At 44.1% G+C, this 27,831-nt stretch overlaps 1 protein-coding gene across 5 annotated transcripts in view; it reads left to right on the forward strand.

Moving 5' to 3' along the window:
- The window catches only part of ltbp1 (latent transforming growth factor beta binding protein 1), a 432,638-nt gene that overhangs the window by 275,326 nt on the left and 129,481 nt on the right, over positions 1-27,831 (forward strand). For all 5 annotated transcript variants that reach the window (XM_059648686.1, XM_059648685.1, XM_059648688.1 and 2 more), the window contains 2 exons: positions 2,077-2,199; positions 26,443-26,568. In XM_059648686.1, the coding sequence (XP_059504669.1) occupies positions 2,077-2,199; positions 26,443-26,568 (249 nt within the window). The remainder of the gene's footprint in view (positions 1-2,076; positions 2,200-26,442; positions 26,569-27,831) is intronic.

A 27,831-nucleotide genomic window follows, 5' to 3' on the forward strand; every position in this document is an offset into this window, starting at 1 on the left:
GCTTTTAATTAGCCCTGAATACAAGATTTAAGGCTTTTGTACCTGGTACTTTGAGGCCTTTGTGAAAGATTGGAGTGCAATCTCACTGAAGCATGACACAGTAATAGCATCATTGTGAAGTGTTTGGCACCGCATCAGTCCCATGATCATTATCGAAAGATCAAAACCTGCTAATCCCTACAATGCCTGAGTTGAATGGAGTTATTAATCCTAATCTACATGTAGCAATTTGAAACCTGTAATCCTAATTTTCTCAGTTGGCTGTGTCTCCCAAGTGAGATAGTGGTTGAGGTGTTACTGAAGGGTGCCTGACCTTTGTGACTTGGGGTAATAGCATTTTTTGTGGTGTATTTCAGTGGTTAGTGCAGTGCCTGGGTTTGATTCCAGTCTCAGGTGACTGTCTGTATGGGTTTTGCATGTTCTCCCCATGTCTCTGTGGGTTTCCTCTAGATGCTCCAGATTCCTTTATTCATTCACAGGATGTGGGCATCGCTGGCTAGGCAGCATGTATTGCCCATCCCTAATTATCCAGAGGGCAGTTCAGAATCAACTACATTGCTATGGGTCTGGAGTCACATGTAGGCTAGACCAGGTAAGGATGGCAGTTTCCTTCCCCAAAGGACATTCGTGGACTGGATAGGTTTTCCAACAACTGACAATGGATTCATGGTCATCATTAGACTCTTAATTCCAGATATTCTATTGAATTCAAATTCCACCATCTGCCGGGGCAGATTTCGAACCTGGGTGCCCAGAATGTTACCTGGGTTTCTGGATTAACACTCCAGCGGTAATACCACTAGGCCATTGCCTTCCTTCCATAGTCCAAAAATGTGTAGGTTAGGTGGATTGGCCAGGCAAAATTGCCCATACGGCCCAGGGTTGTGCAGGCTAGGTGGATTTGCCATGGGAAATGCAGGGTTACAGGGAATGGGTGGGGTGGCATTTGGAGGGTTGGTATGGGCTGACGGGCTCCATCTGCACTGTAGGGATTCCTTGTTCAGTGAGCAAGCTGAGCCTGAAGTAGCCATAGTAACACACAATCATTAGCATTGAGGAGTTTCAAATGAGACTGTTTTCTGAGCAGCGACTTGTGCAGGCTGTTTTAATTACAGACGAGCTTAAGGACTGGAAGCAAAACTTGCCTAGATGGCCCCTCAAGCCTGCTCTGCCAATCGATAAGGTCATGAATGGCTGATCTGATCTTGGCCCCAATTCCAGTTTTCTCCCTGTATTCCAGAATCCTTGATGAAAGAATCCATCTTTCTTGGCCTTAATTTAACTTTGATGACTTCTCCTCTACAGGTGCCCGGGACGGGCATTTCAACGATTCATAACCCTCTAAAATAGAAAGTCCTCCTCATCTCTGTATTGAACCCTCATTTTGAAAGTTCTTAATAACCCCACATCAGGAAGCAGCCTCTCAATATCTCCCTTCGGAATCTTAGACTTCTATTGGTAATCAATCTGTCCAGTCAGAATATTTCTGGGGCAAATAGGCCTTCTCACTCAGAACAGGGACACTATCTGTGCTCCGTGAGGAGTTCTTCAGGATGTTATATGTTTCAATAAGACTACTTCCAAACTCCAATGGGAATAGGCTAAACTTGCTCCACCTTTCCTTTTAAGACAGCCCCTTCATCTGAACAATCATCCAAATGAAATTTTTTGGAATTGCCTCTAATGTAGAAGTATTAAGAAAGAGCTTTACCTCTGCCCTTCAGGGTGGGAAGGAAATGGTAAAGGGGAGAGTAATTATTTGCTAATGTAATACTCAAAGTATTCTGTAAGATAGACTTTTGAATCATTAGTTTTCTGAGAACTATTAGTAAGTGTTCTTTACAAATGAGCTCAGTCTGTTCTTGTGCTTCATTCACCTCCATGTCTCCTTGCAGTTCTATAGTCTGCCTGTCCTCTGTACCCCTGTCTCTGTCTTCTTCTCCTCAGTCCTACTCTTTGCCCTTTCTCCATCCCTCTCGTTCTCCTCTGTTCCTCCCTGTCTCTTTATGCATGAGTAGGAATTTAGATAGATCTCCCTTTTGCTGGTGATTTGAGTTTTCTGTGCGTATTTTTCAGATGTTGATGAATGTGCAGATGGCACCAAATGCCGTGATGGATCTTGTGTCAACACCGAAGGCTCCTATAGGTGTGAGTGTGCCAGAGGATATCGCCTGAACCCGCTCAGTGAAACATGCGTTGGTAAATTGCAACTTTTTTTTGAAAGGGAAATAGATTAGCTTTCGTTAATAGAAGGATTGAGTTCAAGAGTCATGCTCCATCTATACAAATGCCTGACTTGGCCACATCTGGACTATTGTGTCCAGTTCTGGTCGCCTCATTACCAGAAAGATGTGGGGTCGTTGGAAAAGGTGCAGAGGAGATTTACCAGGGTGTTGCCTGGAATGGAGGGAAGATCTTACAAAGAAAGGTTGAGACAGCTAGGGCTTTTCTCGTTCGAACAATGAAGGATGAGAGGTGACTTGATAGAGGTGTACAAAACGACTAGAGGTATAGATAGACAGCTAGAGACTTTTTCCTAGGGTGGAGGTAGCTATTACAAGGGGACATAGTTATAAAGTGAGTGGAGGTAGATACAGGGGAGATGTCGGAGGTAGATTCTGTATTCAGAGTGTGGCCGGGGCATGGCATGCATTGCCAGAGAGGGTAGTGGAGTTGGCCTCATCAGGAGAATTTAAGTGGCTATTAGATAGGCATATGGATGATAGTATAAGGTAGGGGTGGAGGTTAGATAGTCCTTACAGTTTGGCTAAAAGTTCGGCACAACATTGTGGGCTGAAGGGCCTGTACTGTACTGTACTGTTTTATGTTCTATGATCAATGAAAATACCGGTACAAAATGACATCAAATTAAAATTCCTATTTTTTATACGTAAAACTAATCCACCATTTCAACTATTTTGACGACATCCCAAAGCTCACCTCAATGTGTTTTACATTTTGCCCATTAACCACATGTAGTGTAGTGGTGTGTGAGGGAACAGTTGGCCAATGTCACTTTTAATCGTTTCCATACTCGCCATTGTATCCTCAGTTAGCATTGTTTCCTCTCTCTCTCTCTCTCTCTCTCTGTCTCTCTGTCTCTGTCTCTCTCTCTCTCTCCCTCTCTCTCTAACCTCACCATATTATTTCTTTAATATGAATGGAACTATTTTAATTTTTGCTGGGGTGCCATCTGTGTTTGAAGCCAGTCTCACTTCTAAGCTACTTTTCTGGATCAGAGTCCCTTCATCACCCACTATCCACCCTGCCCGCTGACTCCAGAGATGTTAACAATGATGCCCCTGGTTTAGCCTCTCCCTGGATCGGCAAAACGTTGACCCTTTCCTGCTTTGCATCCTTTTATCACCAGAGAACCCAGCTGAGATCATGATTATTCCCTGTTCTCAGGAAGTGAATAAGAAAACGCCCTTTTCTACCCCTATTCTGACCCAAGGCCTTGGGGTGCAGTTCAGAAGCTCTCTCATGATAGAAGTCCCCATTGACTTGCTGAGCAGCAGCTCAACCACACCCACCCCTGTATTTTTCCATGGCTAACTTTCCTAGCCTGCACATCCCTGGGGACACTTTGGGCAATTTAGTATGGCCAATCTACCTTTGGACTGTGGAAGGAAACCAGAGCATGCAGAGGAAACCCACGCAGACACAGAGAGAATGTCCAAACTCCACACAGATGGCCATGCAAGGCTGGGATCAAACCTGTGAGGCTGCAGTGCTAACCACTGAGCCACTGTGCCTACTGAAGTACTTGCTGGCCAAACCAGTCTTAACTGAGAACTGTTCCAACATGCCAATGACAGGTGTTAAGAACAGGAGAGATTCCTTATTCCCAGTATGATGGAAACAAAGTTAGAGTTTCTACCATCATTCTCCATAGCTCCAGACTGGAGCCTGTACATAGCAGTGCGTGTTATGACAAATGCTTGGACTCTCTGAGTGAACTGTATCACACTAGCGCCATTTCCCCAACTATTAAAACCATTTTCCTTTTGTATTTTAACAAGTTGCTAAATCTGGTTTCTTCCCTTTGGTTGTTTCTTCCCAGTTCTGAGTACAAACATTACCCTGAGGCCAGAATCTAGACTAAGAGTGATGAAGTTGCCACATTTTCAAAGTGTAAATGTTTTAAATCGGGTTCCTTAAAAACTTGCTGGCTAGAAAGAATTAACATCATGATTCTTACTGGGTAATGTGAGCAATTGTATTTAGCACAGTGCTTTGATCTTAGTCCCATTTAAAATCAGTAAGTAATAATTCATTGATTAATACATTTTGCCAACTTTGTTTTGACATGATATTCAGGGAGGTGGATAGCAAAGTGTGGATTTGCTTAATAATAAGGAAAAAATGTTTTAGTTGCAGACTAAATGATGTCAGTTCTATCCTCATGTTTAAAATAACATGGTATTTAATGAGCAACATTATTATCTCTTTAGCTAATTAAATAACCTGATAAGAACAAAGCGATGTCCTGTCCCAGAAAGGGATTATGAGCTAGTCTGGTCCTCCAGGTAAGAACCCTGGAATCATTCGAAAAAGCTGTTGGATACATAGTTTTTACAAAAGGATGTATCTCTTCCATATTTGTTATGGAGTTATCAGCTGTTCCTCACTGCTGATAAATCTATTGTTTTATTGCATACACAAATTGCAGATGCTGGAAATCTGAAATGAACGCAGAGAGTACTGGCAACATGCGGCAGCATCTATGGAGAGGAAAACAGGGCTAACCTTTCAGGAATTTGAACTTTCTTCAAAGCGGGGCAAAGTTAGAGATGTGTTCAATATGGATCGAGTGATTTGGAGAGAGTGTCATTTTATTTCTTCACTTTGTTGCCACTCTGCCCTCTTTGTCTTTGATGGCTGCAATGTTTAAATGAGTTCAATACAAGCCCACCTTTTGGGTGACACTCTGCAGACTTCTGGACTTAATTTTGAGTTCAATTTTAGCCTGTAACATCAGTCCCGATTTTGTGACATTTTTCTTGGCCACTTTTGTTTGTCCCTTCTTATCTGTTGTTGCATTACTTTCTGAAGGCAGCTCTTTGCTTCCCTGCATACATATCTCCCCCAAGGTACAGATTTTATTGAGATAACAAAGTGTGGAGCTGGATGAACACAGCAGGCCAAGCAGCATCTTAGGAGCACAAAAGCTGACGTTTTGGGCCTAGACCCTTCATCAGAGAGGGGGATGGGGAGAGGATTCTGAAATAAATAGGGAGAGAGGGGGAGGCGGACCGAAGATGGATAGAGGAGCATCTTTGGTCCGCTTCCCCCTCTCTCCCTATTCATTTCAGAATCCTCTCCCCATCCCCCTTTTCTGATGAAGGGTTTGGGCCTGAAATGTCAGCTTTTGTGCTCCTAAGGTGCTACTGGACCTGCTGTGTTCATCCAGCTCCACACTTTTGTTATCTCGGATTCTCCAGCATCTGCAGTTCCCATTATCTCTATTACAGATTTTATTGCTTCACTTGTCTCCATACCACTCTCTTTGGCCTTGAGACGTGGACTGTTTTATCATTTAATCTCTCCTGTCTTTACTATATCATGTGGATTTTTCATTTTTCATCACAACCTCCACCCTCTCACTTCCTGAATATCAGTCACATTACTAGGTTTCCCTAGCTCTGGTGGCCGTAGCCTGAATAATAGACCTGCCTGATGCTTGCAGTATTTGCAAAATCTATGTTATTGTCTTGCATTCCCCCAACCACTCATCCCTGCAGCCCTCCAATCTTTGTGAGATGCTGGAACAGGCTGACAATTGCTGAAGCACACATTACAGTTCTTTGAATGTTGTAACATTCTCGGAGTGAGGGTGGCAGCTGGAAACTCTGCGTTCACACTAGGACACGATGGCCATCAGAGCTGTTTCCATAATGTAGCCACACAGGATCATTGTCAGTCTGCAGATATTCCCAAAGGCGCCGGTGGGAGGTCTTCCTGGTCAGTGTGTAGTAGCTGCAGTGTAATAGCCTACCCACATTAAATGATTTCACATGCCCTCGGTCTTGCAATGGGGTATACACTATGCCAAGAATCCTGCTTGCTTTGAAGAACTATCAGAGCGTGAGAGACGTCCATTGACAATGAGAACTGTAATGAACTCTTGGTCAATTCAAGGTGCCAGAAGCAAAAATCTTTATTCAAGGTACAAGCAACAAATAACAAGGATAGACAAACTCACTGAGCAAGAGGGTTTTTACTGAGTCTCATTGTTGTTGTTCCAGTAACTTTGCTCAGGATGATAAAACCAGCAAATCCTTAAACTATACAAACTGTGCATTATCAGAAAACATCATTAGTTTTTCTTGCTAATTTCCAGAGTAGTATTTGTTGGCATAACAATGTGAAAAAATACGTTATCTGCACTCCTAGTTGATTTAAGAATGACCTGAAGTGACAGCCTGGTTTTTATAAAATTCCACAATTTGAAATTAGAATTAGAATCATAGAAGCCCTATAGTGTGGAAGCAAGCCATTTGGCCCATCAAGTCAACACCAACCGTCTGAAGACCATCCCATCCAGACACACCCCCCACTCCTATCACCATAACCCCACATTTCCCAAGGCTAACCCACCTTGCTTGCACATCCCTGGACACTATGGGTAATTTAGGAAGGCCAGTCCACCCAGCTGCACATCTTTGGACTGTGTGAGGAAACCAGAGCACCCAGAGAAAACCCACGCAGACACGGGGAGAGAGTGCAAACTGCACAAAGACAGTCACCTGAGGGTGGAATAGGACCTGGGTCCTTGGCGCTGCGAGTCATCAGTGCTAACCACTCAGCTACTGTGCTCATATCACATGTCCTCAAGTATAGGGATACAGGAGTACAGTGAAAAGTTTACAATGTCGCCATTCCCGGTGGCATCTTAGGGGCAAGGTGCAAAATCTTAGGTAATTCATTTGGTAGAATGAATGTTCTGCTGCTTCAGTGGATTGTGCAGTCTTAACATTTCAAAGCTGTGGGCTCCTGTAAAACCACTGATGCAACCTTAGAGGTGAAAGGTTCACCAACTCAAATCCACCTCAGCATTATCACATAGGGAGCAGGAAGGAAAGGAGCGTCTGCACACATTTAATATTGCGAGCCATGAGTTTCTACCTTGCTATCATTTCCACCACAAAGGCAATTACTGGGCCTTGGAGAAGATGAAATGGAAATAAATTGCACTTCTGTGGCACCTTTTGTGATTTTCGAATATGCCGTCATGCTTCTCAGCCAAAGAAGCGTCTTTGAAGTGTCATCACCGCTGTATTTTTCTGCAAGGCTCCATGTGTCAAGCAGCATTGAGAAAAGTGGCCATAGTGTTGGTTGAATGGTGAACGTTGTCCTGGAGTCCAGCAAAATTCCTGCGGTAAATAGTCATAGCCATAGAGGTCAACAGACTGGTCTTCAGCGCATCGAGTCTGCCCCGTTCGAAAGCAACCACCCAAGTGGAGTTAGAATCCTCTACCTGAATGGTGAGAGCACCAACGCTGGGGCGATTTACAGCTCGCAATCAATCTTGGCCTGTTCAAGGTATTAATGTCTGTCTGAATATAAATGCTCAGGGTTTCGCTGGAGAGAAAAGTGGGTGGAGGTGGGGTCTAGTGGGGGAGAGGTGCTAGAATGTGGTGGGCGATGGCAAGGCCAGGTGAAATGGTGACAGTGTTAAGTTGCACTACTTCCTTCATTAGCCCGACTTACCTTTGATCAGGCCTGGGAGGTTCTCATGCCCCAGAGAAGTAAGGGCCTAATTTCAATGACTAAACTGCACTGCAACGTCATCTCTTTGCTGAATCCGCTATATTTCAACCTGGGGCCAATCTGCAGCTCCACATTCCCAGACCTTTCTGTGGCAGTGGGTGACTGGGAAGTTTGAGAGGCCCACAGAGGGTCAGATTTTTAAAAACAGACCTGAGGGGTAACTTTTTCTTGCAGAAGGGGGTGTGCTTGTGTGGAGGAAGTAGTGGAGGTGAGTACAAATGCAGCATTTTAAAGGCACCTGGATGGGTACATAAATAGGAAGGGTTTTAGAAGAAAATGGGTCAAATGCTGATAAGTGGGACGAAGTCAAATCGGGATGTCTGGTCAGCATGGACAAGTTGGGCCAAAGGGCCCGTTTCTGTGCTGTATGACTCTAAATGCAATGTGTGTCCTGTGATAGCTTGATCACTTTTGTTTCCCACACAGTAGCTCATTCGTTTTTTACCGAATCATATTCATGTTTTGTACATTCCTAATGTGAGAAGCTGTGTGTTTGTGGCTCTGAATGCTGTGGGTTTATAATTGCCTGTTGCATTCGCATTGCTAAGTAACATCCCTGCTCAGGCTATTACATGATTCTGTGACTCAAGCAAATGCATGATGCAGTGTTACATTCCTGACAGATTGCTGTTACAAAATGTTGGTGTGTTATTGTCAAGTTTGTGTCTGCTGCATGAAAAATGTCAAAAATGGTTATTAAATTGGTGAGTGCCTGGGATGCTTCACACATCAAGCTGACATTCCTAGTTCTTGTGCCTCAATGATGTTCTTTGAAGTTTGCATGATCGGTAGACTGCGTGGTTTAAGAAGGAGTTTAGCGTGCTAGTCTTTATTGCTCAGACCTTTGGGTATAGGAGCTGGGATGTCATGTTGAGGTTGTACAGCGTGTTGTGAGGCTTCTTCTGGAGTACTGTGCGCAGTTCTGGTCACCTTGTTATTGGAAGATATTATTAAGCTGGACAGAGTTCAGAAAAGATTCACCAGAATGTTGCTGGGAATGGAGGATTTAAGTTATAAGGAGAGGTTGGATAGGCTGGGACATTTCTCACTGGAGATTGAATGGTGACCTTTCAGTGGTTTACAAAATCCTGAGGGGCATAGATGAGGTGAGTAGTAAGGGTCTTTACCCTAGGGGAGGGGAGTTCAAAACTAGGAGGCATATTTTTAAGGTGAGAGGAGAAAGTTTTAAAAAACACCTAAGAGCAACTTATTTGCCCAGAGAATGTGTGAGATGAACTCCTGGAAGAAGTGATGGATGTGGGTACAGTTCCGACATTTAAAAGTCATTTGGATAAGTTCACATACAGGAAAGGTTTAGAGGGATATGGGCCGAATGCAGGCAAGTGGGGCTAGTTTGGTTTGGGAATGTGGTCAGCCTGGACTGTTTTTTTTCCCTTTATTCATTCAGGGGATGACAGCATCGCTGGTTAGGCGGCATTATTGCCCATTACTCAGAGGGCAGTTATGAGTCAACCACATTGCTTTGGGTCTGGAGTCACATGTAGGCCAGACCAGGTAAGAATGACAGTTTCTTTCCCTAAAGGACATTAGTGGGCCTGATGGGTTCACCAGGCTCATAATTCTAGATATTTATTGAATTCTACCATCTGTTGTGGTAGGTTTTGAACCCAGGTCCCCAGAACATTATGTGGGTCTTTGGATTAACAGTTTGGTAATAATACCACTAGGACATTGCCTCCCCTGGTTGGATGGACTGTGCTGTATGACTCTATGGCTGTATATGGGGCATGATTGCAATGTTTGTAGATGGCATGAGAACAGATATGAGAAGTCCTGGGACATGCTGTTGGAGCAGGCAGGGACAAAATATATCACAGAGATGAATGAAACAACACATTGTCGTCGGGTGAATGAGCAGAGGTCATATGAAGCAGCTGACACTATCTTTAAGAAGTATAAATGGAGCAATTCAGTGGATCTTGGTGATATGGAAATACAGCTGGCTCTCTCAGATGCTCCACAATTTGCTGGCCTGGCTAATCTCTCAAAGCTACAGGGGTCTGTGTTGGTGAGTTGTAGTAAGCCTAGGCTGTGGGAGGGGTTTTTGGGGGGAGTTGGGGCTGGAGGGATACGAGGTTGCCCTTTGAAGCTACTTCTTAAGCTTTCTCTGGCAGAGACTCATCAGTGTTTAGCCTTTCTGTTTTTATAGTAATGTGGAATGAGACTCCAGATGACAGATATGGCTCAAGAGATTTCATGTCGAATAATGCTTGTTTTAATGGTAGGTAGTAAATGAGACATTTCTTAAATATGGTACTACTAGTGCAGTAAGCTTCTCTTTATGTCTGTTTGGTCACACTGTGTTTAGTGCCAATTCAGTCCAATACGTATTTACTTTTACACCTTGGGTGCAATGAAAAAAATCCATTGCTGTAATTGTCTCACAATTGTTGGGATTGAAGAAAGTTTTGTCTAATTTATTTTACTGAAATCTTCTTTGTTTTACGGCTGCAATGAATCCAAATCACCATCCAGTTATCATTGTGAGGAAATGATTGATCAGGGAGATACCCTGAACTAACCTCCTGATTCTAATTTCCACTTCTGGATTGCTGTTAGGACACTGCTTTACCAACTTTGCAGGTTCCTAAGGCTTTGAACAATCAAAGGAACTGTGATCCTCGAAATGCATGGCCCACACCTCAAGTAAAACATGAAACTATATATAAACGGCTGTCCTGAGAGTGGGAGGAGGGAGTGTGTGTTTTCAGAGCACTCGTATGTTTGTTCCCCAGGGGCGGGCAGATTCCAGATTCATTGCAGCTGATTCAAAGCCAGGATCACCCAGCAATGTGGTATAGAGTGGGGCAAATGCCTTAGTGAGCAGCACCATTTCACGTCGGTGTGTGTGTGTGGTCTCTCATTCCAATGTGCAGTCAGAGCAGAGCAAAGGCTCGGGGGTGCTCTTGTCCAATTCTGCAGAAAGTAGGTCTCAGTCAGTACTTTGGTTATTGTTGCTTTCCCATTTTGTACGGGAGTTGTTTTGAGTATTTTCGGTATTGCAGTGCTGCTGCGGAAACTGTAGACTGATAGTTTCATATTTGGTATATGCATTTCAATTTCCAACTCAGTGCATCACTGTCCAGAAATCAGAACGGAGTTGAATGATATTTAATTAAAGTTAATCTGTTATGTTAAGTGATTTTGAAGAGAGAAGGCTGTGAGGAGCCTGATTGAGGTGTATAAAACTCTGAGGGATGTGGAGTAGATGGGTAGGAAGCAACTGTTCCCCTTTGTTGAAAGATCCATAACAGGGGGGTGTCATTTTAAGCTGAAGGGCAAGAAGTTTGAGGAAAAACGAGGGTGATAAGGATTTGGGATGCACTGCTTGGGATGCTATTTGAGGCAGGAAACCTCACAAGCTTTAACAAGTATTTGGATAACCACTTGAAATTTCATAATATTCAAAGTTATGGGTATGTGGGATGGCGTAGATGGAGAATAGTTTAGTCAGTGCAGTGTTGGGCTGGAAGACCTCTTCTGTTCTGTATGATTCTATGTTTTGAGTTTCACCTTAAAAGTTCACTGCTGGCTGCATATCCAGATAGGTACCTTGAAAGATTTAATCTGTTCTCGTTGGGATGTCATTGTGAACAGCAGTAGTTTTACACTGAAGAGACTTTGAATGAGACATAGCATGATTTAAATTAAATTTCTTGTTAGGGATTGATTAACACTATGAGTTAGTTATTTAAAACAGTAAGACATACTGTAAGTTTGAAGCAGAAAATACAACAAGCCAACTATGCACATAGCTTGCACACACATAGCAGGCTGATGTACAAGACAAAGTCTCATCATTTTTGTTTATCATTCAAGGGATGTGGGTGGTCAGTGGCTGGGCCAGCGCTTATCACGTGTTCCTAGTTGGCCTTGAGAAGGTGCTGGTGATCTGCCTTCTTGAATTGCTTCAGTCCATGTGGTATGGATAGACCACAATGCTGTTCAGGAGAGAATTCTAGGATTTTGACCCAGTGACTCAAGGAATGGCAATATATTTCCAAGATATTTCAGTGTGTGCCCTGGAGGGGAACTTGCAGGAGGTGGTGTTTCCATGTATCTTCTGCATCTTGTAGATGGTACACACTGTTGATACTGCACATCAGTGGTAAACGGAGCGGATGTTTGTGGATGTGGTGCTAATCAAGCATATTGCTTAATCCTGGATAGTGTTGAACTTGTTGAATGTTGTTGGAGTTGCACTCATCCAGACAAGTGGAGAATATTCCGTTACACTCTTGACTTGTGCCTTATAGATGGTGAATGGGCTTTGGGGAGTCAGGAGGTGAGTTACTCGCCTCATTGTTCCTAGCTTCTCATCTGCTCTTGTAGATACTGTGTCTGTTTGGCGAGTTCAGTTAAGTCAATACAGTGTGCAGCTGGAGGAACATAGCAGGTCAGCCAGCATCAAAGGAGCAGGAGAGTCAACATTTCGGGTCGGGATCCTTCATCAGTTTTGGAGTCATTATGTCTTTGTTCGGCGATGGAGTCATTCACTCAGCTATTTCAGACAGCAGTTAAGAGTCAACTATATTGCTGTGGTTCTGGAGTCAAGTGTCGTCCAGACTGTGTTGGGATGGCAGATTTCCTTCCATTAACGATCCAGATGGGAATTTATGACAATTGACCATACAAGCAGCTTTTAATTGCAGACTTTTATTGCATTCAGATTTCACTATTTGCCAAGATGGGATTTGTCAGAATATTAGGCAGGATCTATGGAAGACTGGTCCAGGGACATTACAACTGTGCCAACACCTCCCTCCTGGGATTGCTGATTTACAGGAGGATTTAGAGAAACTTAGAGATAAATGACACCAGACTAACCAGGAGCAAATACAGAGGCATTGGCTTGAACTCACAACAATGGGAGAGAAGCTGGTAGAGCTGTGAAAACACGGGGTGCACAGTGCACACAAAAAGGAGGTGCAAATAACTCAGGAGCCAGTCCTTTCAAAAATATCTAACAACAATAATGCTCAAGCGGAAGACCTCAATAGGACGAAATCAAACTACCAGAGTGAAGCAGCAAGTGTTGGAGGACCAGGCCTCAAAGTAAACAAAATGAGAAAAAGTGAAGAAACTGGAGATTTATGAAGGAGAAGGGTAAAACTTTGACCAAATTCAAAGTATCTGGCAGTAAAATTGGAAATTTCAAAGTGAGCTAGAAGCTGTTAGAGAACAAAACAGTAAGTATCAATGAGATTTGAACCACTTGAAGCAAAACAGGGTCAGTCAGTGTGTGATTGGCTGCAAAGCTATAGTGCATGAAGAAAAGCAACTCCAGCCCATGGAAGAAAATTTAGCAACACAAACAACAATTGTACTCAATATTACTTTTGTGTTTGAGGAACGAAATATACCATTGTGAGATGTGGATGTATCAGCAAATTGCCAATCCATCACAAATTCTCACAGGCTGGCTTTTTACTGTAAATGGTTAAAGTTTCTTATGGAAAGCAAAGCGTAAGTGTCCCAGATCATTAGAACATGTGTACCATTAAGGACTCCATGTACCCTGTGTGTACATTTGACCAAGTGTGACATTTAGGTTCCTTAGCAATGCGAGAGTCGATAGGAATCAGGGGAAGATCTCACCACTGGATGGAGTCATACCTGGCACATAGGAAGATAGCTGTGGCTGTTGGAGATCAGTCACCCTAGCTCCAGGGCATCTTTACAGGAGTTCCTCAGGGTAGCATCCTAGGCCCAAACATCTTCAGCTGCTTCGTCAGTGGCCTTTCCTCCATCATTAGGTCAGAAGTGGGGATGTTTGCTGATGGTTGCACAATATAAAACTCCTTAGACACTGGTGCAGTCCATGTCCAAATGCGGAAAGACCTGGATAGTATCTAGCCTTGGGCTGAAAAGTAGTAAGTACCGTTTGTGCCACACATTGGCAGGCAATCACCAGCTCCAAAAGAGACAAGCCAACCGTCATCATTCAATGGTGTTGCCATCACTGAATCTTCTGTCAACATCCTCAGCTTTATCATTGACCAGAAACTCAACCGGACTCGGAGGTAGCATGAACTGCTGATGCTGGAGTCTGAGATAACACAGTGTGGAGCTGCTGGAGGAGCGCAGCAGACCAGACAGCATCAGAGGAACTTGAGAGTTTCTGTTTCAGGTTTACATCTTTTATCAGGACTGATGACCCTGCCAGCAATCCCCTAATTGTACTTTTTTAAAAATCAGATTGGATTGGTGATCTAGGGGCTGTTCACCCTGCTGCCTTTCTTTCTCTTCCAAATCTTCATTCATCCTTAAGCAATGAGCAGTCATATGCCCTAAAGACTTCTTCATCTCAGAGGTAGTATTTGCAAGTTTGGATTGACTCTGAGGCTATGGTTCAGCTTTTCCCTCTGGCTGCTCAGCAGAGATTTGAGGTTTCTGATTCAGTAGAAAGTGAAGCCTTTCTGTGTTCTTTAATTTTTCCGCTCTGCAAGTGTTTCTGTAATAGCCTGCTGCAGTTTCTGTTGACTTTCTGACATGTGATAGGATTGGATTAGTGTAAGGTCACAGCATCCTGGTACATCTACTGGTTCAGTAGGGTCTACCATTGGTAATGTCCAGACAGACCGACTGTACTTACAATCCAGCACTGTTTTATGATGAAACTATTACATTTAGAGGCTTTCATATGTCTGTGGAACATCTTTTATAGAATTCACAGCAATACCATTTTGGCAATTATCCCTGTGCCTTTCTTAACCAATAATGAATAGTTGCCTGTTTTCTGAGGAGATGATATGAATTTTTACGAACACTTCAGATGGTGTGATGACTTTACTGTTTTCTACGAGATTGACGGTGCGAAATATACATCCATGATCCTTTGTCTTATTGTGTGCATTGTCAGGTTCTGGTTTGTTGTTTGCTTCATGTGTACGTGTCCCTGGTGGACCAGCAGATGGTCTTTATTGTAGTTTGAAGGTACTCCTTGTCTGATTGGGTATGTGCATGGCCTTTTGTAGCTGCATCAACCTTTGCTGTTGTGCGCTGTCTCTGCCAATGGGCTTTTTTACAACATGCCTTGTGAGATGGATTGACTGCTGGTCTGTTCCTTGGTACATGCAGAAGGCCACACCTTCCATATTTCACGGTATGTCTGGGGGTTCTAGTGATTGTGTCAACCATCAAGTTTGTTCAAAAGAGCCATAAGCTTCATTGACCTGCGAGGATTGCTTCATACTTGCACCTGTCCTTTAGTAGCTCTTTGACGTGATTAAGTTTTCCGTTTGTCGAGCAAACTTCCATTGGGGTGAATGGGATCAATGACTCAACAATTGTGTTTGCTAGCTTTCCATCTGAAATATTACAAACTGAGCCCTTTTGTCTGCCTCTGCTCACAAAGTGGTCTATGGATTGGTAGACTTCTGTCTAAATGACATGAATTCTAGTCACATGTATATAAAATTTTAATCTGTCTCTGGGTTGGTCTTCTAATGTAATCGCTGTCCTTTGGGGATCTTTTAGATTCTCAGCTGCTAATCTTGATATATTAAATGTCTCTCTGTTTCCGTTGCTAATCGAATCTTACTGTACTGGACATACCTGAATGCAGACACCAAAGCTCTGAATGCTGTTTAAACATTTTAAAATCTGTTACAAGACCTGCTGTGTCTCAGTTTAAACAAAGGAATGTAGTGGGCGTTCTGACAATATGCATTTCATGTTCCCTCGATTGCTATCAATCTGGCACATAGCCAGATTGCCTGCCTTTCTTGAGTGAGTTAAGCTGACCTTGCAGTAAAGCTTTGTTTAATCACCAGCAAGCTGTGTTTTCAACACACTCTGTCACTGTAACAAAGGCATTAGGTGTTGTCTCTAGCACATCAGCACAATTTAAGTCGGTTGACCATGTGCACCTCCTGAAGGTGGACTTGTTTGCTGATTCTTCAAGAGAGATAGGCTTCATCAGCGCCATGTTTTCCAACACGGTTTACCATGTCATGGTAATGGAAATTGTCTAATCATCAATCACTTGTCAGGCAGAGTCAGAACATTGTGTACACATAGCACATGGTGTCCTAAACGGTGAGCTTTCTCAAAGGCACAATATACATACACCACCACCTCACTTTCAGGCAGTGCATTCCAGGTCCTAATTGCTCAACTTGTCAACACTATTTTCAGCATATTGCTGTTGGTTCTTCTGCGAGTTAACTTAATTAGGCACCCTCTGGCTCTTGACATTTTGGCCCAATGGGAACAGTTTCTTCCAATCATTGCTGTCTAGACCCATTCTTTTCATTTTCTCTTCTTGGAGGAGACCAACTCCCTACTCCTCCAATCTGTTATTGTCACCGAAATCCCTCATCCCTGGAACCATTCCTGTAAACCCTTTCTGCACTCTTTCTAAACCTTTACCTCTTTCCTTAAGTGGAGTGGCCAGGGTCAGATACAATAGTCCAGTTGAGGCTAAACCATTGATTTACAAAAGTTCATCATGATCTTCTTGCATTTGTAGTCTATGCTCATCCCAAAGTTCAGAGTTTCAGACCGTTTCCTCAAACTCCCTTACCACCTTTCACAATTTGTGTACGAAGACCTCAGGCCTTTCTGTTCTAGAATTATATCCATGGTTTTATATTGTCTCCCTTCATTCTTCAGACCAAAATGTATTACTTTGTTCTTCTCTGTTTTAAATTTCAATTGCCAGACATTCACCCATTCCACCTGCCTGGAATCTGTCATAATTGCCTTCACAGGAACTTCCAAATTTTGTGTCATCTTCAGATTTTGAACTTGTATCCTGTGCATCCATTATTAATGTAGATCAAGGAAATCAATGGTCCTGGTATGAATGCCTGGGAACCCCAGTGCATACCATCCTTCAGCCTGTAAGTTAACTGTTCATTTCTGCTCTGTTTCCTATCATTCAGCTGACTACAAATCCATGATGCCACTTTCTGTTTTATTCCACGGCCTTCAAATTTGTTGACTACCATCTGAATGTGGCATTTTATCAAGCACCTTTCGGAAGCCCATATATACCACATTAACCCTGACCAGACCTCTCCGTTACCGCATCGAAATACTCTCGTCAGGGTGGCTCAATATAATTTGTCATTGCCAGGCCCATGCTCACAATCATTGATGAATCCACATTTGATTGAAAGTACTGTGAAGGTGGGAGTGATAGGATGTGAATTTGAAGATGTTGTGAGTACAATTGCAACCAGAGGCTAAAGATGGGAAATTGAATTCATTGAATTATGTGGCTTTACTGACTAACTGGATACAATGGTCACGACTGTCAGTAATTACAAATGATACTAAAGTGCATCTACAGTGATTACTGACTGGTTGTGGTATCTAAGTCATTAACTTATGAAGTAAATCGTGTTTGTGATTTGCAGTGTTGCCATTTGCAGTGTTTTCAGGGTAGCATTCCCTGTAAGTGACAGGACCTCAGTGTCCTGGTGATAGAGGGAGCTGTTCCATTGGGATGGTTTTAATGTGCGTGTGCTGTACCAACTAGCAACAAAAAGACATGACCAATACTCACTCATCTCCATCCACATGGATAAGGAAAGCCACCAGTTTGATTGGAACAACACCAGGATCCTGGGACAGGCCAAGCAGAGACAAGCGCAGGAATTCCTAGAGGCCTGGTTCTCCACTAAGAAGGCCATCAACAAACACAGAGAGCTGGACCCAAATGTACACTACTGCAGAGGAAAAACAGAAGTGAGGTGACCCAGCTCAAAGGACGCCGGAGTTTAAATACCAGGCGGGAAAACACAACAGCGCTTCATCGGAGGCTGCCCTGATGATGTTACCCAGCAGGATAATGAAATGTTTGTGGAACAACGAACCAGCTCGGCGAGCCAACCAACCACAACATCCACAACCCAAGCTACAAATCTACTCTAGAAACCTTAGAAGCTTGACGCAATCCAGGAGGATCCACTAAGATCCACACCCTCGTCCATTGACGCTCAGTTGCAGCAGTGATTTACAAGATGCACTGCAAACAGTCACCACAGCTCTATTGACAGCAACCTGTGCACCGCTAAACTCTATCACCTAGCAGAAAAATGGCCCAGATGCACAGGGACTCCAGCACCAACAAACTCCCTTCCAAAGTACATATCATCCAGTTTTGGAACGAGATTGCCACTGTCGCTGGTTCTAATCCTGGACCTCCCATGTTAACAGCATTGTATGTCCTTGCCCAACCCCAGGGACTGGAGCATTTCCAGAAGGTGGCTCCCCACCAGTTGGGATTTGAGTGTCCTCGCTAAGACCATGAATGGGTGAAACAAAAAGCATGGGATGAATATGAAAATGCCACAGTCATGTGTGGTTTGGAGGGAGGTAGAAAGTGAAGTTATAAAGACTGGGTTGATGCACATACTTTATCAAAGGCGTTTTAAATCCCTTTCTTCTGCTTTACTGAAACAATGTTCATGGCAATGGATTCCCGAACTACAAAGTGATCTTTTTTCCTGGCCCTAATAGCGATCACCTGGATATGGCCCTAATTGTCACAAAAACAGAGTTTCAAAGCTGTTGCGTTCTTCTGCCCTGAGCTGGGAAAGATTTTGCAGGTTTGTAGACTTGTGCTTTAACATTCATTCAGCAGAAAAAAGGTAATTATTGGTGGATGAAACAGAGGCCATTTGAGCCCAGAAGCATTCCTGTCGAGATTAGCAGAAGGGTCAGTCTTCCTGTCATTATCAGCACCCGTAAGAATGAGTAATATGCCTTGCTTCCTCAGTCCAGTAATTCTGAAATTGTCGAGAAAATCTGAGGGAACAGATCATCCTCAAGACTGGCAGAATGCCAAAGTCTCTGCTGCGTTGTCAAGAGCTTCCTTTCACATTGATTGTGATTAGGTGGGAACTAGGGGCTCTATGAGGCAATTGCCTGCAGTCGCGCTACTAAAGCTAGCTGCCTTATCCCTTCGGCAGTATCCCAGAGCTTAGGGAAAAATATTCAGTAATGTAAATATTAGGAGCTGGCTCATGGACAGAGGTCTCCTGGTACCTGACCTAAACAAACAACAACATGAAAGCAGCGTAAATTGTCTTAATTAAGAGTATTAAATCTGTCCTGTCTCCAACTTTAGGTGTGGCATTTATTGCCATGCCAATCCAAGTGCCCGTCATAACAACCAATAGTGGTTTAATGGCAGTGCCCCGCCCCCTCCAACGCCCTGTCGATTTCATGCCTTTCTTCATCCTTCTTCCTTGAGCCCCACCCTTTCGCTGTCTGTGCACTGTAGCTGGCTACTCCTTTCATCCCAGTCGTTCCAGACACTTTCAGCTCCCAAAACATAGACGTAGCGGATACATTGCAGTAGAACTGGCCAGCAGCGAGAGCCCGTTCTTTGAGATTTAATTTTGCACAAGGTAGCCATCTGTTGTTAAGATCAGACCACTCTGAGCTCATCTGTGCAAAACTAGAAACAGCAGGAGGCCATTCAGGCTCTTCAACCTGTTCTGCTGTTCAGTCAGAGCATGGTGATCTGTGCCCTCAATGCTCCCATTTGCCTTGGCTCCATAACCATTTAATAGAGAATCATGGAAGTGTTATTGGTGCTGATTGAGGTCTTTTCAGCTCGTATCAGTTTCATACTTATTGCCCATACCTTTGGGCATGATTTTTTTATCCAAATAATAATGGAGTGCCCACTAGAATACCTCCCTACAGCTTTGAATTACAAAAGATCACCCTTGATCCTGTTCCCACTTTCCTTAGCTATTCTGCAACCCATAATTCATCTGAGGGTCTCAGCAACAGATGACTGGTGGCAGGGGCAGCATTAGGCAGTCTTGGTAACAGACTGACTATTCGGTCAAAAAACTTGTCTCAGTGTCACATACAACAACAAGATTTCACCTCAAACAGTCAAGCAGGCCATTTCAGAGGCTGGGAAAACAACATTTGTGTTTGTGGCCAATGCATGAAGAGTAACTGTGTGCAATGTGTAAAGGAGAGGTAATATTGGGTGGGCTTTAAATGGCAAATAATTTTGGGTGGTATGTGAGGGAAGAGTAAAGTTGAATAGGGTGTAAAATCAATATTTCCCATCTGCTCATTTTTGCTTGAAATCAGTCCTTTGGATCAAAATCAAAATCTTTCTTGTTAGGCCATCAAATGGCCAAATGCTGGCAAATGGGACGAGATTAATTTCGGATATTTTGGTCAGCATGGACAAGTTGGACCGAAAGGCTTGTTTCCGTGCTGTACATCTCTATGACTGTATGTGATTTCATTGATTGAATGAGCTCCTTGACATGTTTTATGGCAAAGAGTTCTACATTTCTGCCACCCTTTGTGCTTAGAAATATTTTGCAATGTGGGTGACCTGGCGCTGGTTTTCAGGTTCAATCTGCTTCTCCTGGATGCTCCCTCCAATAGTAAAAGGGTTCGTCTATCGACCAGAACCAAACCATAAAAACCTCCACCAAATCACCCCACTCAGCTTCTCCATTCCAGGGAGTACAGGCCCAGCTTCGGTAATCTGTTGGGACTAAAAGAACAAATTTCCGGTTCTTGGACAGTACCTGATTAAAGAGAGTTTAATCCTTTTTGACTGAGCAATGTCAAGTAACGGGCACTGGGATCAGCATTACAGGGAGTCTGGGATTCTCACAATCGTGGAGTTGTTGCAGTCTTACAGGAGGCCTGTGGATGCAATATGCCTCTCTGTCTCTTTAAATTAGCAACTCACCTAGTGCCATTCACACCCCCAACCTTCTCCCTTTAACCTCTGCACGTTTCCTTTTCACATCACAATCTAATTCAGTTTGTAACTCCTTGATTGCTTTACCACACTCCTGAGCTTTGTGTGCCATGCCCGAGCGTAAAAAAGATTCCCCCTGACATTGGTATTGCTTCTTTTGCCAATTAGCACAAACCTGTGCCCTTTCATCCTTGATCCTGTTCCCACTTGCCTTAGCTATTCTGCAACCCATAATTACCCGTGTTAAATGTCGGCAGTCAAAGAGGGAGCAGGTTGAGTTAAATAGATATGTTGAGAGGAGTATTGGAGTGGGTATAAATTGGGTTGCTGATTCACTGTTATCCTCGAGATGATGGTCATCCTCATTGTATGTGAAACGCTACCTCGTGTGATTTCCTCAGTGAGTGTCGCACTCCCCACTCACAATTTCTCCAAACCAGGACTTCACAAGAGCGAGCAGCATTGCAGGGACACTCCAATCCTAGACCAAAGCGATAACAAAAGAACCAATGGAAAGCGACCAGCCAGCATTCAAATAGAGATAATTGGAACAGTTCAGAAAGACTGAAGCTGGCACAGACACAGTGGGCTGAAGGGCCTTGTAAACCTCTTTGTCTCCGTGATTCCATGTGCTTGCACCTTCAAGAGATCTGTTCCTCATGAGCGGGCTGGCTGCCTCGGGAATACCTAATTCTACGGTCACCATTTCTTATTTCCTGTTCGATCCTGGGTCGATCCTGGAAGGGACTGCAGGCCTGTTCCAGCTGCATCTGAAATATATTACCAGTTCCTTAGGAAGTGGTCAAATTGGGCCAATTTTGGCTAATGTAGAAAAGATGTGAATTTGGGCCAGGGATCAAATTTGTTGCATCTACTTTCCTGAGTCTACGGCAGCATGCATGAACAAAACATGTCCCTTTAGTTTTGACATGGTAATAAGCTTGTTCCCTCTATCTGGGAGCTTTCCTCTTCTTAAAAATAAAACTGAGCGGTGGAATGGTTCCTTTGATCATTTTAGTTGGCTGCAGTACAGTCGTACTGCTTTCTGTTTTTTGGTAAAACTGACAGAGTAGGAATTTCAAGCCGATAATGGCTACGTGCAGTGTGTGGTCTGTTAACATTTGAGAAATGGGACAATGAGTGTGGGTAAGGAATCCCTTGATGGTTATTCGCTTGATCAATAATGTATAGCCTCAGGGCATAAGGGATCCTGATCAGTCTCAATTACCTTTCGTACAATGTGAATTGTCATATCTACCTAGGCAAAAATCACCTTGCTTTCCAGCAATTAAAATCCTTTATGTGATTGCTTTTGTTTTTCCTAAGCAGCCGTGATGTTAAAGTCTGCTGGGTTATCTCCCTTTCCCTTGGTGCTGGCTGGTTTGAGGTAGAGGATCAGCCAGCACTGTATGAAGGATATTAAACTGGAGAGGGTTCAGAAGACATTTATCAGGATGTTGTCGGGGATGGAAGGTTTGAGTTATAAGGGGAGGCTGGTTAGGCTGGGACTTCTTTCATTAGAGTGTAGGAGGTTGAGAGGTGACTTTATAGAGGTTTATAAAATCCTCAGGGGTATAGATAAGGCGGCTGGCACGGTGTCTTTTATCCTCAGGCGGGGAATTTCTGTGGTTCATGTGTGGAGTGAACTTCCAGAAGAAGTGGTGGATGCAGGTACAGTTACAGCATTTAAAAGACATTTAGATAAGTACATGAATAAGAAGTGTTTGGTGGGATATGGGCCAAGAGCAGGCAGGTAGGACGAGTTTAGTTTGGGAACATGGTTGCATGGACTGGTTGGACCGAAGGGTCTGTTTCTGTGCTGTATGACTCTGTCGAATGGTGGACCAAGTTTGATGGGCCAAATGGCCTAGTCCTGCTTCAAGTTTCTTTGTTTCCCCATGCAAAATTGCCCCTTTAACAATGACAAAGGATTTACTTAGCGTCTTTAATCACAGGGACATTGTGAAACAACATAAGGCTTCAATCCACATGAGACATTAAGGCAGATGATGAAAACCTCAGCCAAAGAGGTAGGTATTATGGACTGTTTATAGGAGGAAGGTGAAGGGAATAAATTCGGTCGCTCAGAGTTCTTGTAACTCGAGGCACAGTCATCATGTTCGGTCTGGAAAGCAACAGTGGCCAGAATTTAGTGGGCGCAGATATTTTAGAGGGTTGAGGAAATTACAAAGGTGGAGAGTGTCAAGGCTCCGAGAGATTCGAACAAATGGATGACGGCTTTAAAACCATGATGTTGCTTGACTAGAAACCAGTGTAGGAACTAGTGAGCACAGGGTTGACAGGACTTGCTGTGATGTTAAGATAAAGGCCGCAGAATTTGGGATGACCACAAGTTTACCAAGAGGGAAATGTGGGAGCCCAGCTGGGTGTGCATGAAATAGACGAGATTGAGGTAATGATATTCTGGACGAGGCCTTCAGCAGCAGAGGAGCTGAGGTGGAGCTCAGTCAAGTGGCGTTATGAGGTGGGAAATGGTGGCCTTAGAGAATCTGATGTCAGAAGCTTTTCTTGGAATCAAATGTAGCACCCACCCTGCAGTACTGTTTGATGCTGTGAGCTCAATGGAGGGTTTGCATGGTTACCTTTCCTGAAGCTAGTTGGAGAGGGGAGGGTGGGATTGGCACTGATGGAAGGCACTACTGCCTTCTCGACTCTATCCTAGTTAAGCCCAAGACAGGAAGGCCAGTGGATTGCTTCCCCAACATGCCAAACATTGTGGCTCCCATGGACAATTTTAATGCACACTTTAGGGCCTCGTACCATCACCACTGGAGTTCCATGTTGCACCATCAGTGCTTAACACCACACATTAGAATGCATTGTTTGAAATCTCTCTCTTGTCGGCTCCTGAAATCATCCATGTCATTAAGGAAAAAAAAGGTTTGCATTTATATAGTGCCTGCCACCCCCTCAAGCCATTCCAGTGTGATTCACAGCCAAATAAAAACCTCGGGTGCATAGTTACTGTTGAAATGTGAACAGTTTGGCAGTCATGGACAGCACGCTCCAATAGATCTTCCGTTTGAGGGATAAATGTTTACCAGGCCACTGTCAAGAACTGCCCCCTATTTTCTCAGCAGTGATTTTGGAATTCCCACTCGAGCAGCATTGTGGTGCTACAACATGTGGCCTAGAGCGGTTCAAGAAGGCAGCTCAGTACCACCTTCTCAAGGGCACAGCCCACCTCTACCTTCTCAAGGGCACAGCCCACCATTACCTTCTCAAGGGCACAGCTGAGCACCACCTTTTCAAGGGCACAGCCCACCACCACCTTTTCAAGGGCACAGCTCACCACCACCTTTTCAAGGGCACAGCTCACCACCACCTTCTCAAGGGCACCACCCACCATTACCTTCTCAAGGGCGCAGCTCATCACCACCTTCTCAAGGGTACAGCCCACCATTACCTTCTCAAGGGCGCAGCTCACCACCACCTTCTCAAGGGCACAGCCCACCATTACCTTCTCAAGGGCGCAGCTCATCACCACCTTCTCAAGGGTACAGCCCACTACCACCTTCTCAAGGGCACAGCTCACCACCACCTTCTCAAGGGCACAGACCACCATTACCTTCTCAAGGGCGCAGCTCATCACACCTTCTCAAGGGCACAGTCCACCACCACCTTCTCAAGGGCACAGCTCATCACCACCTTCTCAAGGGCACAGCCCACCATTACCTTCTCAAGGGCGCAGCTCATCTTCACCTTCTCAAGGGCACAGCCCACCACCACCTTCTCAAGGGCACAGCTCACCACCACCTTCTCAAGGGCACAGCTCACCACCACCTTCTCAAGGGCCAACCAGGGGATGGCTCATCTATTCTGGCCTAGCCAGGAACACCCATACCGCACAGATGAATAAACAGAACTCTTATCTCCACCTGAGAAGGCAGACAGAGGCCTAAGTTGAACATCTCACCTGAAGAACAGCATTTATAACAGGGCTGCAGAAATCCATTTGGAACTGCACAGAGGCATTAGCTTAGAATTTGTGCTGAAGGCCACGGATGTCATCGCCAAACATGCCCCTCAGCTGACACTGAGCGATCATTCATTTGTTTTTTCTCTTACCCGCCCACAATCCTGCTGTTGTTCAGCCTTGTGCTGCAAGATAAAGTATTTACACTGCTGAGCTCCCTCTGCTCCCGGGGCACCCTCTTGCTGTCCCATTGCAGCTCACACTTGTGAATTCTCTCATTGCGCCCAAGCCGACTCTGTGTCCTCATGACCTGCAGGTCAGGGGTCAGGGGCCAGCAGATGTGTCTTGGGCAGCATCTGGAGATCCATTTGATCCACCCTTGACCCTGTTTACATCTCCACTTCTAATCTCCCTGAGACACTGGAGCCACTTCACAGCAAAGAAGAAAGATGATGTGTGAAAGCTTCACTTGAGAGTTATAATTCACGTCAGTGAAAGTACCATTGCAATGTGACACTGTTTCACTGCTGAAATGAGCCAGATTTCCTTGTGCGTTTTATGTTTAAGATCGCACGCCCTCCCACCGTTATATTATCCAGACGATCTTCTTTGCCAGCCACTTTGATGGTTTCTCATGCTTCTGCCTTTCTTCTCTTGATGCACCATTCTCCTGGGACTGCTCAGTCACACAGCTGCCCTCTGACTAAAGGCAGTTTCTTGCCCTGAGAGAGCTCTGACTACTCTCAGCCCCCCTGTCAAGATGCTCAGCTTCACCATTGCGCCTCCTTGTGGTCGCACAGCTGAGTGTGGGGGGCTGTGTGGCATCATAAATGTGGAGCAGTGCATTCACTTTGATGTGCTGTACAACCTCGCCATTCTACAATTAGCCTTTTCGACAGCATTATTAGTGAAAGAGTTTAATTGCAGACTGCATGGCATTCAGTATCTTGGGACAGAAAATGCACTGAAGTATAACACTAACTGAAACAGAGCAAGGGTAGGAAAGTAGAACAAGCACGCAGGCCAGAACAAGCTTGAATTGGAATTTTGTTGAGTTTGGTTTAGCTAACAAGAGGTGGTCATCCCCAAGTGCATGGCAGACACTGTTGACAGGAGCGTATTGCTTTTTAAGAGCATGCAAAAAGTTTCTGAGTTGGTGTGATGGAGCTCTCATTTGGCACATTCATGTTGAATTTTCCACATTCCTTTCTTTGATTATTAACCAGCAGTTGTAGTTAAGATGTGGCCAGACACGTTGGTGAGAGCAGCCCCTGCAGCAGGGATGATAGACAAAGGGCTGCTCTTCCCAAGAATGTTTTGGGACATTGTTGAATGGAGTGCAGTGGAAGAGAGCAGTACGTCTGTACTTTACGTGACCTTGTTCCTCATTGCCATGTGGCAGCTCAGAAAGAGAAAATCTCAGGCTTACTAGAAAAGGGGCTTACTTATACCTCCTAACCACTTGACAAAATATTTCTGCTGTGCCCCTTAGAGATTTTTCCGCATTTTATGTTGATGGAGCTTTTATTATCACTTCATTTTATAAACCCCGATCCCTCCCAGAGGCACTGAATGCATAAAAGGAAATAGATAAAATCACATTTATAAATGTGTTAAGTTATTCATTACATATCAATCAATTTCTCCCTGAGCCATTTCATTTTCCTCTTGGCCCCATAGGTCCCATTGTGTACCCTGTTCAAACAGAGCAGATTTGTTAGTTGACCAGGTACACTAATGCACTGTATAATAATATTTGCAGAAACCACAGTCCATTGCATTCAATGTTAGTTAGAAATATCTTTAGTTAGTTTAACCTTACAAATTTACTTTCAGGTCTGGTTTTATTCTGAACCCTTCACATGACCATCAGTCTGAACAGCCGATTGCAGAATTTGACTCGCTCTGAGCAGTTTATCTTCAGTAGATCCTGTCATTCTCAGTAAGGTGTAAAATTTTTTTTAATATATTTTCTGGAGCCAGCCTGATTGTTGTAACATCTTGTTTGCAGATGTTGACGAATGTGCAAACAGCACAGTGTGCGGCAGCCATGGATTCTGTGAAAACACAGCTGGGTCCTTCCGCTGTCTCTGTGACCGGGGCTTCCAGGATCTACTGGAGGGGCAAGGGTGTGTGGGTGAGTTTCTGTTCTTTGCCAAGTAATGCTTCAAAGGCTGAGCCACTGCCCCTTGTTCAGACAACCTGCAGCAGGAGTGAAGCACATTCCAGGAATAACAGTGAGGCCCTGTGGACGGATAGTGTTTGGTTAAGTGTGGTCACAAGACTGGAGTGCAGAGAACAGCATCACAGTCTGAGAGAAGGTACTAGGCTTGCATTTTTCTCGGTCATTTCTATCCATAGTGCTCCTGTGAGATGCGAGAGAGCGTGGTCCCTGTAATGCTGTACACTTTTCATACTTTGCTGCAGCTAACACTGCAAACCCGAAAGGCTGAAATTAAATTTTCACCAATGTGAATACTAAATAACTTAAAATATTAAGGGAAGTAAAGCATTTTGCATTCGAGACAAATCACAACTGCAACAGGGTCTATCACAGTTTGTAGTGAGAACACTGGGTCCATTCTTGTGAGTTTAATACTAAGCTGCAACTAGCAAATAAATCCATTTATAATCCATGGTACTCTGCTTTCACCTTCAACTTAGAGTAAATAGGCCCTAAGGTCCTACCAGAAATTATATTACACACAAATTTCCTCAACTTATTTCCTACAAGAACTGCTCGATTAATTTCTATTCGATTCCCACTCGTGCTGAACTAACTTCCCTTCTTATCTATTTGCTTTATGTCAGTGGAGGGAGGTGGGCGTGGGATATCCAGCCAGACCATTTCCGCAATGGAACTTCTGTTGACTGTGACCCACTTCACTGGGGTCATCCTTTTTTTTGGAAGCCGTTTCCAGGGAGACCGAAGAGACAGATACTCGTAGTTTGTTCACGGTCTGTGGGAGTCTCTGGGTGGCCAACACTTATTGCCCTCATCTGCGGTTCTGGAGTCATGTGGAAGCCAGACCAGTTCAGGATTGCAGATTTCCTTTCCTAAAGGACACTAGTGAACCAGATGGGTTTTTCAAACAGTTGGCAACGGATTCATAGTCGTCATTGGACTCTTCATCCCAGATCTATATTGAATTTGTATTCCATCATGTACCATGGTGGGATTTGAACCTGGCTCTCAGAATTAACAGTCCACTGATAGTAAACAAGGCCACCACCTCCCCTCAGTCATCCCACTGATTAGGCCTTAATTCATTAATGGGATGAGGGCATCGCTGGCTAAGCAGCATTTATTGCCCCCATCCCTAATTGCCCAGAGTCAACCACATTGCTGTGGGCCTGGAGTCACATGTAGGTCAGGCTAGGTAAGGATGGCAGTTTCCTT

This window comes from Stegostoma tigrinum, chromosome 9, assembly GCF_030684315.1.
Source record: "Stegostoma tigrinum isolate sSteTig4 chromosome 9, sSteTig4.hap1, whole genome shotgun sequence".
NCBI lineage: Eukaryota > Metazoa > Chordata > Chondrichthyes > Orectolobiformes > Stegostomatidae > Stegostoma > Stegostoma tigrinum.